At 47.1% G+C, this 16601-nt stretch overlaps 1 protein-coding gene across 2 annotated transcripts in view; it reads right to left on the bottom strand.

Moving 5' to 3' along the window:
* Window positions 1-16601, bottom strand: part of cers6 (ceramide synthase 6) — a 144934-nt gene that overhangs the window by 54050 nt on the left and 74283 nt on the right. For both annotated transcript variants that reach the window (XM_055637686.1, XM_055637687.1), the window contains exon 4: window positions 7668-7725. In XM_055637686.1, coding sequence (XP_055493661.1) covers window positions 7668-7725 — 58 coding nt within the window. The remainder of the gene's footprint in view (window positions 1-7667; window positions 7726-16601) is intronic.

The raw sequence follows: 16601 nt of genomic DNA, 5'->3' as shown, positions 1-16601 counted from the left end.
AATTCAAGCACAGATGAAAAGGGAGGGGGACGTGGGGCTAAGGATAGGCAGAGGTGAAGAGATGGGTCTTGAGGCGGGACTGGAAGATGGTGAGGGACATGGAATTGTGGATCAGTTGGGGGAGGGAGTTCCAGAGCCTGGGAGCTGCCCTGGAGAAGGCTCTGTCCCCAAAACTGCGGAGGTTGGACTTGTGGATGGTTGGAGACCGGCTGATGTGGATCTGAGGGACCGTGAGGGTTGGTAGGGGGAGAGGAGGTCAGTGAGATATGTGGGGGCCAGATGGTGGAGGGCTTTGTAGGTGAGGACCAGGATTTTGTAGGTGATCCGGTGGGAGATGGGAAGCCAGTGAAGTTGTTTGAGGACTGGAGTGATGTGATGCCAGGATTTGGTGTGGGTGATGAGTCGGGCGGCTGCGTTCTGGACCAGTTGGAGTCAGTTGATGTAGGTGGAGCTGATGCCAAGGAGAAGTGAGTGGCAATAGTCCAGTCGGGAGGAGATGACGGCATGAAGATGGAAGGCTATGGCCTTGGTTTTCTTGGTTGAGTGCTTATCCTGGTGTTACAGCACAAGTACTTTGTGTTTCAATTGTAATTATTAATTGTTGAAAATATTATCAGCGGTTCCTGGTTCTTCCTGAAAATGCACTTTGCATATTTATATGATGAAAGAATGGATCAACTGGGCTTATATTTACTGGAATGTAGAAGGATGTGAGGGGATCTTACAGAAACATAAAATTCTTAAGGGATTGGACAGGCTAGATGCAGGAAAAATGTTCCCGATGTTGGGGGAGTCCAGAACTAGGGGGTCACAGTTTTAAGAATAAGGTGTAGCCATTTAGGATTGAGAAGAGGAAAAATGTTTTCACCCAGAGAGTTGTGAGTCTGTGGAATTCTCTGCTACAGAAGGCAGTGGAGGCCAATTCACTTGATCTTTTCAAGAGAGAGTTAGATTTAGGGGGTAAAGGAATCAAGGGATATGGGGAGAAAGCAGGAACAGGGTACTGATTCTGGATGATCAGCCATGATCAGATTGAATGGCGGTGCTGGCTCGAAGGGCTGATTGGCCTACAAATTCATCTACTTTCTGTTTCTATGTTTCTATATCAGTTGATTGCCTTTCAAGGAACATACTTTATCAGAAAAGGCAAATGTAGAACTAATCCCACTGCCCTTTGTTGACGTGTCGGACTGGCACGGTTTACGGGCACCTCTAATGTAACACATATGTTTATTAACCATGTTCAGTTAATGGATAACGTGAGAACATATATTTGTTTTGACTTAGAATTCAAGAACACTATCTTACAGGTTAAAATGTTGGGTGGAGAAAACATTGATGGAGAAAAATTGTTGATAAATGTGGCTTAATTTAGCTTAATGTAATTGCTTAAATGTAGCTCGATTGTAAATAAAGCATCACTGAACCATTAATATTTAATTGATGTGCGTACCAACATCTTTTTGTCTATAAACAAGCACTGAACATAGAACAGTGCAGCATAGGAACAGGCCCTTCGGCCCACAATAACCCTGCCGACCAACTAATCTGCATATCCATGTACCTATCTAAAAGCCCCTTAAATGCCCACTATCGTATCTGCCTCCACCACCAACCCTGGCAGCGCGTTCCAGGCACCCACCACCCCCTGTGCACAAACCTTGCCCAGCACATCTCCTTTAAACTTTGCCATTCTCACCTTAGAAACATAGAAATTAGGTGCAGGAGTAGGCCATTCGGCCCTTCGAGCCTGCAACGCCATTCAATATGATCCTGGCTGATCATCCAACTCAGTGTCCCGTACCTGCCTTCTCTCCATACCCTCTGATCCCCTTAGCCACAAGGGTCACATCTAACTCCCTCTTAAATATAGCCAATGAACTGGCCTCGACTCCCCTCTGCGGCAGAGAGTTCCAGAGATTCACCACTCTCTGTGTGAAAAAAGTTCTTCTCATCTCGGTTTTAAAGGATTTCCCCCTTATCCTTAAGCTGTGACCCCTCGTCCTGGACTTCCCCAACATGGGGAGCAATCTTCCTGCATATAGCCTGTCCAACCCCTTAAGAATTTTGTAAGTTTCTATAGGATCCCCTCTCAATCTCCTAAATTCTAGAGAGTATAAACCAAGTCTATCCAGTCTTTCTTCATAAGACAGTCCTGACATCCCAGGAATCAGTCTGGTGAACCTTCTCTGCACTCCCTCTATGGCAATAATGTCCTTCCTCAGATTTGGAGACCAAAACTGTACGCAATACTCCAGGTGTGGTCTCACCAAGACCCTGCACAACTGCAGTAGAACCTCCCTGCTCCTATACTCAAATCCTTTTGCTATGAAAGCTAACATACCTTAAAGCTATGCCCTCAAGTCTGTGATATTTCCACCCTGGGGAAAAAGGTTCTGACGGTCTACCTCATCTATGCCGCTCAAAATTTGATATACTGTCAGGTCTCCCATCAACCACCAGTGTTCATGAGAAAACAATTCCAGTCTGTCCAACCTGTCTCAGTAGCTAATACCATCTAATCCAGGTATCATTCCGGTCAACATCCCCGGCACCCTCTCCAAAGCCCTCACATTCCTCTTGGGACCAGAACTGCATGCAATACTCCAAATGTGGACCAACCATAGTCCTAGAAAGATGCACATTGCCTTCCTGACTCTTATACTCAATGCCCCGACCGATGAAGGCAAGCATTCTATATCAAGATGAGCATACCTATACGTGGATGTTGCCAAGACTCACGAGTCTGAACTTTAGGGAGAGGTTTAGCAGGCTAGGACTTTATTCCTTGGGGCACAGGAGGATGCGGGGTGACCTTATAGAGGTGTATAAGATCATGAGGGGATTAGATAGGGTCAATGCACAGTCGTCTAACCAGAGTTGGGGAAGTAACAACCAGAGGACATAGGTTTCAGGCGAGGGGGGGAAAGATTTATTTGGAACCTAAGGGGCAACTTTTTTTACACAAAGGGTGGTGGGTGTTTGGAATGAGCTGCCAGAGAAGGTAGATGAGACAGGTACTATCACAAGGAATTTAGACTGGTACATGGATGGGAAAGGGATATGATCCAAACACAGGCCAGTGGGATGTGTTGGTCTGCGTGGGCAAGTTGGGCTGAAGGGCCTGTTTCCCTGCTCTAGGTCTCTATATGCCTGCATGATCACTATGTTTACTTGTGTTGCCACATCCAGTGAACAGAGGTGCAATGTCAGAGGCACAAGTCTCCTCTGTAAACGCCACGCTAGCGTTTGCTGGTTGCTTTATTTAAAAGAACCACAGGAAGGATCTCGACCCGAAACGTCGCCTCTTTCCTTCGCTCCATAGATGCTGCCTCACCCGCTGAGTTTCTCCAGCATTTTTGTCGACAGTGATTTTCAAGGTGCTCAGCTTGAACAAACATGGATTGATTTTGTGATTATATGCTTCAGACACAGAAGCTGATATTGGGTGGTTCTTGGAGGAAGTTGTGATGGTTTTCCAATAGATCCTTCTAGAATCATAATTACTCACTGGAAATGTGGAATTACAAAATCAGCTTGACAATTTTTTTTTAGTGCTTACAAACTGAACTAGAAATGTGAAATAAACTCCTCAGAAGCATCAAACCTCTTTCCCCCAACCCACAGTCCAATAAGTGCATGTTTCCCCCACCATCTCCCTCCACCCTGGTCACCCTGTTCTTTTCCCCTCCACCGTACACTCATAAGGTCAAAAGACAAACGGGCATAAGTAATAGGAGCAGAATTAGGCCATTTGGCCTGTCATCTCTACTCCGCTATTCAATCATGGCTGATCTATCTCTCCCTCCGAACCCCATTCTCCTGCCTTCTCTTCTCCCCATAACCCCTGACACTCATATCCCATCCCCGAGTCCCACAGTTCCCTTTTGACCCCCCTCTTTCTCCTCCGCCATCCCATTTTATCCACATCCCTCCCTCTGGCTTTCTCTTTCATTCCTCCTCTTAAGAGTCATAGAGTGATACAGTGTGGAAATAGGCCCTTCGTCCCAACTCACCCACACCGGCCAAAACGTCCCATCTGCCTGCGCTTGGTCCATATCCCTCCAAACCTGTCCTATCCATGTACCTGCCTAGCTGTGTCTTAAACATTGGGATAGTTAGTCCCTGCCTCAACTACCTCCTCTGGCAGCTCATTCCATACATCCACCATCCTTTGTGTGAAAAAGTTACCCCTCAGATTCCTGTTAAATCTTTTCCCCTTCACCTTGAACCTATGTCCTCTGGTCCTCGATTCCCCTACTCTGGGCAAGAGACTGTGCATCTACCCGATTTATTCCTCTCATGATTTTATACACCTCTATAAGATCACCCCTTATCCTCCTGTGCTCCAAGGAATAGAGACCCAGCCTACTCAGTCTCTCCCTATAGCTCACACCGTCTAGTCCTGGCAACATCCTCGTAAATCTTCTCTGAACTCTTTCAAGCTTGACAATATCTTTCCTATAACATGGTGCCCAGAACTGAACACAATATTCTAAATGCGGACTCACCAACGTCTTATACAACTGTAACATGACCTCCCAACTTCTATACCCAACACTCTGAATGATGGCTATATTTAAGAGGGAGTTAGATGTGGCCCTTGTGGCTAAGGGGATCAGGGGGTATGGAGAGAAGGCAGGTACGGGATACTGAGTTGGATGATCAGCCATGATCATATTGAATGGCGGTGCAGGCTCGAAGGGCCGAATGGCCTACTCCTGCACCTAATTTCTATGTTTCTATGTTTCTATGAAGGCCAAAGTGCCAAAAGCCTTTTTGACCACATATCTACCTGTGACTTGACCTTCAATGAACCATGCACCTGTATACCTAGATCCCCCTGCTCTACAACACTACCCAGAGGCCTACCATTTACTGTGTAGGTCCTGACCTTGTTCGACGTCCCAAAATCCAACACCTCAGATTTCTCAGCATTAAATTCCATCAACCATTCCTCTGCCCACTTGGCCAATTGATCCAGATCCTGCTGCAATCGTTCACAACCATCTTCACTATCTGCAAAACCACTAACCTTTGTATCACCAGCAAACTTGCTAATCTTGCCCGGTATGTTCTCATCCAAATCATTCTCACCGCTCATTTCCCTTGATCTGATATCTTTTGTCTCCTTTTCATCTCCAGCCTTAGTCACTTACTCCACCCATCACCCCCCTCACCTGTATCCACCTATCACTCGCTAGGTTTTGTCCCACCCCCATTTCTCTTTCCCAGCTTCCACCCCCTTCATCAACCTGAAGAAGGGTCCCGGCCCGAAATGTCGCCTGTCCATTCCCTCCACGGATGCTGCCTGACCCACTGAGTTCCTCCGGCACTTTGTGTTTTGCTCAAGATTCAGTTCCCCGGTGTCTCAGTGTCACATGGCAATGTTTGTAGGCTGAAGGTCCTGCTGACTCTATGACTCAAATACATTCAATCAGTGAAATCCCCCAAACTGACAAAGAGATTGGGGGGACATGATGATGTTCACTGGTTTGAGTTACATCATGAAAACCGAAAGCTAACAGCAGCTAATGAAATATCGAATGATCATTGGAATTTCACCGATAAATGTAGTCATTTTGAAATTGAAAACAACAAATTTGCTGGCTGTCCTACGCAGGGAGAAGATGGTAATGCAACATTTAGTCTGGTCCATGTACACCATGGGTGGCACCGTGAGCGGCAGCCTCACCAGCAGCGTGTTCAACCTTTCGACTTTTTTTGTTTTTTAGTATGTCTAATGTATGTCTAAATGTATGTTTTAGTATGTTTTAGTGTGGACTTCGACAGAGATACGACTTTTTCCTTTGTCGCAACTTCGCCCCCCCCCCCCCCCGCGGCCAAACAACTGGATTGATGCGGCCTTTCTCGGAGGCCAGCCCAGAGCTTCAGCAGCAGTCGCTGTGGATTTACCATCGCGGAGCCGGGCGATCCCTTGCCGGGGTACGCCAGTAGTAGAGCTCCGACCGCCAGCCTGAGGACTATGGCATCAAGAGTCAAGAGTCAAGAGTCAATTTAATTGTCATTTGGACCCCTGGAGGTCCAAATGAAATGCCGTTTCTGCAGCCATACATTACACACAAATAGACCCCAGACACAACATAATTACATTTTACATAAACATCCATCACATAGCTGTGATGGAAGGCCAAATAAACTTATCTCTCCACTGCACTCTCTCCCCCCCGATGTCAGAGTCAAAGTCATAGCCCCCGGCTGGCGATGGCGATTGTCCCGCGGCCATTAAAGCCACGCCGGGTGGTGCGAGGTCGCACACCGGGTCTTGGTGTTGGAGCCCCCGGCGTGCGCTCGCAAAGTCCCGCATTCCAAGCCGCGCGGGGCAGTGGTGTCAGGCCCCGCTCCAGGAGCTCTTCAACCCCGCAACTCGGGCGGGAGAAGTCGCCGTTGCAGGAGCCCCGAAAAGCGGTCTCCCTCCAGGGAAGCGCGGGCTCCCGGTGCCGCTGTCCGCAGACCCGCAGCAGCAGCCTCCGACTCAGCAGCAGCAGCGGCAGCAGCAGCAGCAGCAGCAGCAGCGGCAGCGGCAACGCTCCTCCACCGCTCCACCCGCTCCGGTCTCGGCCAGCTCCGCGACGGCAACGGTGAGTCGGCACCTGAGTCCCCGGCTTCTTCCTGTTGGAGGCCGCTCCTCGTTGCGGCCCCAACGACAGCTGAGACCCGACGAGAAAAGGTCGGGTCTCCAGTGCAGGGAGAGATTTAAAAGTTCCCCCCCCCCCCCCACCCCACCCCACCCCACCCCACCCCACACACACACACACCCCCAACATAAAATAACAAAAACTACATATAAACATAGACAAAAAATAATAAAAACGCGGACAGGCTGCAGAGGCCGCTGCTGACCAGAGTCGCGCTGCCCACCGGATCGTGAAGCCAGGTAAGAAAGTGGCCGATTCGGGAACTCCAAGTGTGTGTTCCCATCCGTCCCGACATCGGAGTTTCGATCATCCCGACGAGAGGGCCTGTACATCCGGCCCGCCCTCCATAGCGGCGACTGCGGAGGGTTCATGGCCCTGACCACGGGTGAACAAAGGAGGAAGATTGACTGAATGTTATGGCCTTCCATCACAGTGAGAAATGTTGATTCCACTGTGGGGAATGTTTGTGTTATTTTCTACTGTGTATTGTCCTGTTTTTGAATGGCTCGCTGCATGGTAAATCATTTCACTCTACCTTAATGAGTGCATGTGCCAAATCAACTTGAACCTTGAACATCATTATTATGGGACGACACAGAGCGCTGGAGTAACTCAGCGGGTCAGGCATTATCTATGGAGAACATGGATAGGTGACATTTCACAGAGTGCTGGAGTAACTCAGCGGGTCAGGCAGCATCTCTGGAGAACATGGATAGGTGATGTTTCACAGAGTGCTGGAGTAACTCAGCGGGTCAGGCAGCATTGGGTCGCGTCCATTCTTCTGACCAGGACCATCCTCCAATCAATCTGAAGAAGGTTCCCGACCTGCAACGTCACCTATCCATGTTCTCCAGAGATGTTGCCAGACCCGTTGAGTTACTCCAGCACTCTGTGCCTTTCCTTGGTAAACCGGCATCTGCAGTTCCTTGTGTCGATACCTTATTATTAACATTGAAGAACAGAATAAAAAGACGATCCCAAACTATTTTCAGGTTGTGAATCACCTACCTTCTTCAGGAACCGCACACCGTAGGAGAATATATAAAGATAAAAGGTGAACTTCCACCTGTAGGAGAGAACAGAAAACAATCATAAGAAAGCAAGAGTTTTGCCACACAGCTACAACTTTCATAATCAGTTACACTATATAAATACCGTTCATTTAAACAGTTATGAGGGTAAAGATTTGCTGTAGAATGAAGCTTGTAGAAACCATTCCATACCAAGTTTGCCTTGGACACAATGCCTAAGGGAGAGGTTTTGTTTTAGTTTAGTTTAGCCTAGAGATACAAAGCCAAAACAGGCCCTTCGGCTAACCGAGTCCATGCCAAGCATAGAAATGGAAAATAGGTGCAGGAGGAGGCCATTCGGCCCTTCGAGCCAGCACCGCCATTCATTGTGATCATGGCTGATCGTCCCCAATCAATAACCCGTGCCTGCCTTCTCCCCATATCCCTTGATTCCACTAGCCCCTAGAGCTCTATCTAACTCCCTCTTAAATCCATCCAGTGATTTGGCCTCCACTGCCCTCTGTGGCAGGGAATTCCACAAATTGGCAGGGAATTCCACAAATGGCACTAGTTCCACAAAATACCACAAAAACACTATCCTACACATGCTAGGGACAATTTACAATTATACAATTTTACCAAAGCCAACTAACCTACAAACCGTAGATAGATACAAAATACTGGAGTAATCTCTGGATTCATCTGGAGTAATCCGGCAGCATCTCTGGAGAGAAGGAATGGGTGACATTTTGGGTCGAGACCCTTCTTCAGACTGGTTAGGGATAAGGGAAACGAGAGATATATGATGTGGAGAGATAAATAACAATGAATGAAAGATATGCAAATAAGTAACGATGATAAAGGAAACAAGCCATTGTAAGGTGTTTGTTGGGTGAAAATGAGAAGCTGGTGCGACTTGGGATGGGGGAGGGATGGAGAGAGAGGGAATGCCGGGACTACCTGAAGTGAGACAAATCAATATTCATACCACTGGGCTGTAAGTTGCCCAAGCAAAATATGAGATGCTGTTCCGCCAATTAGCGTTTAGCCTCACTCTGACAATGGAGGACAGAAAGGTCAGGGTGGGAATGGGAGGAAAATGATAGGCCCGTCTCAATTAGGCGATTTTTTCGGCGACTGTCATAGTCGTGGCAGGTTGATGAAAAACCGGAGATTGGACCCCCCCTACGACAATGCCTATGACAATGTTTACAACAACCTACCACCTAGTCGACATCAAGCTACGGCAAGCTACCCACAACCGGCGATCTATTAGGACATACAATACAATACAATACCGTTTATTTGTCATTTGAACCTCACATTAAGTTCAAACGAAATTTGGTTTCTGCAGTCATACAAGACAAGAACCAAGACACACACCAACACAATGTACACAAACAGGGTAAGAGTGTTGTAAAAACAAGCCTGAAGGCTTTGTGTCTCAATGCAAGGAGCATTCGTAATAAGGTGGATGAGTTGAATGTGCAGATAGCTATTAATGACTATGATATAGTTGGGATCACGGAGACATGGCTCCAGGGTGACCAAGGTTGGGAGCTGAACATCCAGGGATATTCAATATTCAGGAGGGATAGACAGAAAGGAAAAGGAGGTGGGGTAGCGTTACTGATTAGAGAGGGGATTAATGCAATGGAAAGGAAGGACATTAGTTTGGAGGATGTGGAATCGGTATGGGTAGAGCTGCAAAACACTAAGGGGCAGAAAACGCTGGTGGGTGTTGTGTACAGGCCACCTAACAGTAGTAGTGAAGTTGGAGATGGTATCAAACAGGAAATTAGGAATGCGTGCGACAAAGGCAAAACAGTTATAATGGGTGACTTCAATCTACATATAGATTGGGTGAATCAAATTGGCAGGGGTGCTGAGGAAGAGGATTTCTTGGAATGTATGCGGGATAGTTATCTAAATCAACATGTAGAGGAACCAACGAGAGAGCAGGCTATTTTAGACTGGGTATTGAGTAATGAGGAAGGGTTAGTTAGCAATCTTGTTGTACGTGCCCCCTTGGGCAAGAGTGACCATAATATGGTTGAGTTCTTCATTAGGATGGAGAGTGACATTGTTAATTCAGAAACAATGGTTCTGAACTTAAAGAAAGGTAACTTTGAGGGTATGAGATGTGAATTGGCCAAGATTGACTGGCAATTAATTCTAAAAGGGTTGACGGTGGATATGCAATGGAAGACATTTAAAGACTGCATGGATGAACTACAAAAATTGTTCATCCCAGTTTGGCAAAAGAATAAATCAGGGAAGGTAGTACATCCATGGATAACAAGGGAAATCAGGGATAGTATCAAAGCGAAGGATGATGCGTACAAATTAGCCAGAAAAAGCAGCCTACGGAGGACTGGGAGAAATTCAAAGACCAGCAGAGGAGGACAAAGGGCTTAATTAGGAAAGGGAAAATAGATTATGAAAGAAAATTGGCAGGGAACATAAAAACTGACTGCAAAAGTTTTTATAGATATGTGAAAAGAAAGAGATTAGTTAAAACAAATGTAGGTCCCTTGCAGTCAGAAACAGATGAGTTGATCATGGGGAACAAGGATATGGCGGACCAATTGAATAACTACTTTGGTTCCGTCTTCACTAAGGAAGACATAAATAATTTGCCGGAAATAGCAGGGGACCGCGGGTCAAAGGAGTTGGAGGAATTGAGTAAAATCCAGGTTAACCGGGAAGTGGTGTTGGGTAAATTGAATGGATTAAAGGCCGATAAATCCCCAGGGCCAGATAGGCTGCATCCCAGAGTACTTAAGGAAGTAGCTCCAGAAATAGTGGATGCATTAGTAATAATCTTTCAAAACTCTTTAGATTCTGGAGTAGTTCCTGAGGATTGGCGGGTAGCAAACGTAACCCCACTTTTTAAGAAGGGAGGGAGAGAGAAAATGGGGAATTACAGACCAGTTAGTCTAACATCGGTAGTGGGGAAACTGCTAGAGTCAGTTATTAAAGATGGGATAGCAGCACATTTGGAAAGTGGTGAAATCATTGGACAAAGTCAGCATGGATTTACGAAAGGTAAATCATGGGAGTGCAGAGACGGTTCACCAGACTGATTCCTGGGATGTCGGGACTGTCTTATGAAGAAAGACTGGATAGACTTGATTTGTACTCTCTAGAATTTAGAAGATTGAGAGGGGATCTTATAGAAACTTACAAAATTCTTAAGGGGTTGGACAGGCTACATGCAGGAAGATTGTTCCCGATGTTAGGGAAGTCCAGGACAAGGGGTCACAGCTTAAGGATAAGGGGGAAATCCTTTAAAACTGAGATGAGAATAACTTTTTTCACACAGAGAGTGGTGAATCTCTGGAACTCTCTGCCACAGAGGGTAGTTGAGGCCAGTTCATTGGCTATATTTAAGAGGGAGTTAGATGTGGCCCTTGTGGCTAAGGGGATCAGGGGGTATGGAGAGAAGGCAGGTACGGGATACTGAGTTGGATGATCAGCCATGATCAAATTGAATGGCGGTGCAGGCTCTAAGGGCCGAATGGCCTACTCCTGCACCTAATTTCTATGTTTCTATGTTTCTAAACATCCATCACAGTGAATCTCCTCCTCACTGTGATGGAAGGCAAAGTCTTGGCTCTCCCCTGCTCTCCATTCCTCTCCCGAAGTCAAAGTCAAAGCCCCCGGCGGGCGCTAGCAAGTCCCACATCAACCTATGACCACACCTACGACCACCTACATCCACCCGTGACAAGCTACGACAAGGTATGATCCTGTTGGCGACAACTGAAGACAATTCAGTCGCCGATACTGGTCGCCGGTTGACGGAGGTAGTCGCTAATGGAAGTCACCAAAGTCAGCACCGGCGACAACCTACGCCAGGAGAAGTCAAGCTACGCTCATTGGCGTCAAGTCAACTGTCGCCGAAAGGTTTCGAACATTTCAAAATCCTGCGCCGGCCAGAAAAATGCTACAATTCTTTGGGCGAAAATTTTTCAACATGCTGAAAATGTTTCCGCGACCTAGTTGAGGCTCGCCGCGAGTATGCGGGAACTTCCCTCGAGCATGAAGGAGAGTTCCAGTAACCTCAGCGGACCTCCGAGGACCACGTGTTGACCATGCTGCGAGTTTGAGTCGAGGGCAAACTCTTCTAAACTCGCAGATTATGTCGCCGCAGTGGGACAGCCCCTTTTCCGTGCTGGGCGACCTTCGGACTCAAACTGGAGGGCACCACAATAAAAATTACAGTTTAAATAAAGCAAACTTGTCCACCAATGTTGTTGGCCTTTTCGATCAGCACAAATTTGTTGCAAATCAAATCAGTCTGCCATAAACATATTGTTTTAAAATACTGCAATATTGCTTCTGAAATATTAATTAGCAAATGTTTTTAATTAAATATCCAATAAGGTAAAATGCAAGCTAGAAATACTGAAGTCTCGGAAGAATTAGATCTTCACTTAAAATTAAATAGAACTCAATTTCCCCTTTGGCTGATTCAGTTATGATTGTCCTGAATTATCATTGAGATTTTCAAGCCTCCAGCACTGCTAACATGCCCAGTAAGTAGAGCTATTATAGAGAGTAGAAAGTAATTTGTTTTAAATTTAGAAGCTATGATCCTATGAGTAAACGGGCAACAATTCTGATGATAATGCATGCAGTCAGACAGCGTGGAAGCAGGGCCTTCGGCCCACCTTGCCCACACTGACCAACATGGACCATCTACACTAGTCCCACCAGAAATCGGAGCATCTGGGGGAAAACACAACGGTCACAGGGGGAACGCAGAAACTCAGTACAGACGGCACCCGGGTCTCCGGCACTGTGAGGCAGCAGGTGGTAGACGCATAGACACAGTTTTCATCACAATCATACTCATACTTTATTTGCCAAGTATGTATTGCAACATACGAGGAATTTCATTTGCCATACAGTCATATCAATAAAAAGCAACGGAACACAAAAACACATTTTAACATAAACATCCACCACAGTGACTCCTCCACATTCCTCACTGTGATGGAAGGCGAAAAAAAAAATTAAATCTCTCCCTTCGTTGTCCTCCAGTGGTCGGGGGCTTCTAACCTTCCGTGACGGGACGCACTCCCGTAGCCGGTGGCGGGCCTCTTCATCGGGTCGATCAAGCTCCTGCATGGGGGGGGGAATCTCTGCTCCCCCGCGCCAGGAGATCTACCCCGAGTCGGGTTTTGGAGCTTCCCGACTGCGAGCTCCTTGACATTAAATTCCTTTGGAGCATCGATCTCAGGCAAGGAATCAGCTCAGATGGTCAAGAAGGCTCACCAGCGTCTCTTCTTCCTGAGGAGACTGAAGAAGGTCCATCTGTCTCCTCAGATTCTGGTGAACTTCTACTGCTGCACAACCGAGAGCATCCTTACCAACTGCATCACAGTATGGTATGGCAACTGCTCTGTCTCCGACCGGAAAGCACTGCAGAGGGTGATGAAAATTGCCCAACGCATCACCGGTTCTTCGCACTCCTCCATTGAGTCTGTCCAAAGCAAGCGCTGTCTGCGGAGGGCGCTCAGCATCGCCAAGGACTGCTCTCACCCCAACCATGGTCTGTTTACCCTCCTACCATCCGGGAGGCGCTACAGGTCTCTCCGTTGCCGGACCAGCAGGTCCAGGAACAGCTTCTTCCCCGCGGCAGTCACACTACTCAACAACGTACCTCGGTGACTGCCAATCACCCCCCCCCCGGACACTCCTCCCACAGGAAAAACACTATGTATACATGTAAATAGATTTATTTATTGAAATCATATTCTATGTCGCTCTTCCAGGGAGATGCGAACTGCATTTTGTTGTCTCTGTACTGTACACTGACAATAACAATTAAAGTTGAATCTGAATCTGAATTTGATGGCGAGTCCACGCCCCACAAGGTGGGGAAAGGTTGAAAGAGGGAGCTCGAGGCCTGGGCACCCATGAATCATCGAGTGAAGGGAATGAGTACTGGAGGGTCCCAGTGGGTCAGGCAGCATCCGTGGAAGGAATAGACATATAGAAGCATAGGTACAGGAGTAAGCCATTGGCCATACAAATCAGCACCGCCACTCAATGTGATCACGGCTCATCATGGAAAATCAGTACCCCGTCCCTGCTATTCCCCCATATCCCCTGATTCTGTTAGCCCTAAGAGCTAAATCTCTCTCTCTCTTGAAAACATCCAGTGAATTGGCCTCCGCTGCCTTCTGTGGCAGAGAATTCCACAGATTCACCACTCTCTGGGTGAGGATGACTTTTGGTGCATCGGAGGATGTTTTATTAACTCACTATTGAATCAAATTTGAAACAGAGCCACAGAGAGTGAATCCATTTATCTCAGTATGAATCTTGTGCTCTGTGAGTTCATAATTCACTGGAGCAGAATTAGGCCATTCGGCCCTTCGAAGCCAGGAGTAAGCCATTGGTCATACAAATCAGCACCGCCACTCAATGTGATCACGGCTGATCATCGAAATCAGTACCCCGTTCCTGCCTTCTCCCCATATCTCCTGACTCCGCTATTTTTAAGAGCCCTATCTAGCTCTCTCTTGAAAGTATCCAGAGAACCTGCCTCCACCGCCGTCTGAGGCAGAGAATTCCACAGACTCACCACTCTCTGTGAGAAAAGGTGTTCTTGGTTCTAGACTCCCCCAACATCGGGAACATGTTTCCTACCTCTAGCGTGTCCAAGCCCTTAACATGTCAATCTCTCCCTTAAAAATACCCAATGAATTTGCCTCCACGGCCATCAGTGGCAATGGAATCCACAGATTTTACTTCGGAGTCACGTGAGTGACTACGTGAAGAAGCCCGCCAGGCGCATGCGTTGTCATTGCGCTACACGCATTGCAACTCGTCATTGTCGGGAGGAAGGACGTTCCTCCCGAACGGCAGGGTTTCGAACCTGCAACAGTAAGGTAAGGGAACATCGTTTCCATACTTACCTTTTTTCTACAGAAGGCTGTTGAAAGCTGGCGGGGGAGGAGTCTGCAAGCAGCAGGCAGCCAGCAACGGCCGGTGGCACGACAGTCTCCCTTAGCTAGAGTTCGTGCGACTTCAGCTCCGGGAGGCGACGACAAGGGAATACTCCGGAGCCGTCAGTCCGACAATTCGGACAACAGCCCCAAGGACCGACGCTACATGGGTCTGGGGCTGCGGAGCAGGTAAGAGATTTCCTTACCTTTTCTTCTTGTTTCCAGGAAGACTGCCGAGCTGCCGCTGAACAGCAGCAGGCAGCCAGCAACGGACGTCGGCACCACTATCTCCCATAAACAGGAGCGAGTGCCAACTTCACCCCATACGGGGTGGAGAAAAACGGAGCCAACAACCTACACAACGGTAGGTTGTATTAGTGCACTGCCCCCTTTTTAAAAATTAGGGGCCATATGAGATTGCGCTCCTGCCGTGGCTAAGCCAGGTGGAGTAAGCGCAACAGGGGACAACAGCTGCGACCGGAGTCGGCTCCCGTAATAGTAATAGCTGTGCCCGACCCTCGATCCCGACTCGCTCCCGCAACGGGCGGGAGAGGGAGCAAAAACTAATGTTTCCCCACACTGGGTATGTACAGGAGGGGAAGCTGGACAAAGGACTGTCCATAGTGCTGCTAGTAAAGCTGGCTGGGGAAGGTGGAGGGGTGCAGGAACAAGAGAACCTACTGGCACCCCCAAGCACCCACCAGCAGAACTGGTGAAAGCTCGAAGGACCGGTACTCAAAACATGAGTCTTTTTAAGGCCATGGCCCAGGCCGGCCTTCCTAGAAGATGCGGGACCTCCAACGCCAACCAAACCGTAAATCCAGACCCAGCGCTACAACAACAGCGAAGAACCGACAAAACGGTAAACCGGCCACTAGTAACATGGAGGTAGGTGGGTCTGGTTCCCTACAAACAGTGGGCACGGAGATTTGGGTGGAGATACGCTCTCTTCTGAATGCATGGAGCATGATAAATATACCTACATCTTAAGCAGTATCCAGGGATATACAACAGACTTTATACACAAGTACAGCCCTCCAGTTCAGCATATACTGAACCAAATGTTCGTGCTTTCTGATAAAGGAAATCAAAAGTGCAAGCTGAACTGAAACGGCTTTGCATAAAAGGTGTAATTGAGAAAACTCAACACGAACCATTAAAATTTGTGTCCAATATATCTATCAAAACAAAAAGATGATGGTCATCGCATCATCATAGATCTGACAAAATAGATACCCTTGTTACTGCTTAACTATTAATTCCCAAAGGTCACTTCAATGGTCAGCATCAATTTTAAAAGATGCTTACTATTCAGTGCCTATACGAGGTGACCACAGATGTTACTTAAATTCAACTGGATGGGACAACTAACAGTACAAAGCACTGCCAAATGGGTAATCATCAGCCCAGGCTGTTCACAAAAAATTTGAAACCAGCCCAAGCGTTTCTACGGAAACGTATACACATGGTTATGGCATATTCAGATGACATACTCATTATGGGCAAAAACTTTGGAATTGGCCAAACAAACTGTAACAGCCACAAAAAAGTTATTTGGGGAACTGGGATTCATTTCATCCAGTTAAATCTAAACTAACGTCTTCCACTACTGTGGACTACATGAGGTTTTCACCATTGACTAAGTTCACATGTCGGTGACTCTACCTAAGGAAAAGGCTACAGGTTTAATAGAGGCTTATAATAACCTCACTGACATCAGCAAACCATCCATCAGATTGGTAGCTAAAGTAACCTGCATAATGATGGCTGCCTTTCCAGCCACACAAATTTGGACCTCTACATTACCAAAACATATAGAGAGCAAAATACAAGCACTCTAAATTATGCAGGTCACTTGACAGATCTGTGAAACTACCAATCAGGCTAAAATGGAACTAAATGGTGGATAGATAACATCTGGCCTTGTTCCTATCCAAACATTGTCAGTAACCTTTTCCATTGTACTGCAA

This window comes from Leucoraja erinacea, chromosome 7 (genome assembly GCF_028641065.1).
Source record: "Leucoraja erinacea ecotype New England chromosome 7, Leri_hhj_1, whole genome shotgun sequence".
Taxonomy (NCBI): domain Eukaryota; kingdom Metazoa; phylum Chordata; class Chondrichthyes; order Rajiformes; family Rajidae; genus Leucoraja; species Leucoraja erinaceus.
Note: the sequence above shows the minus strand (reverse complement) of the source record. Positions and strands in the feature narration are given on the sequence as shown.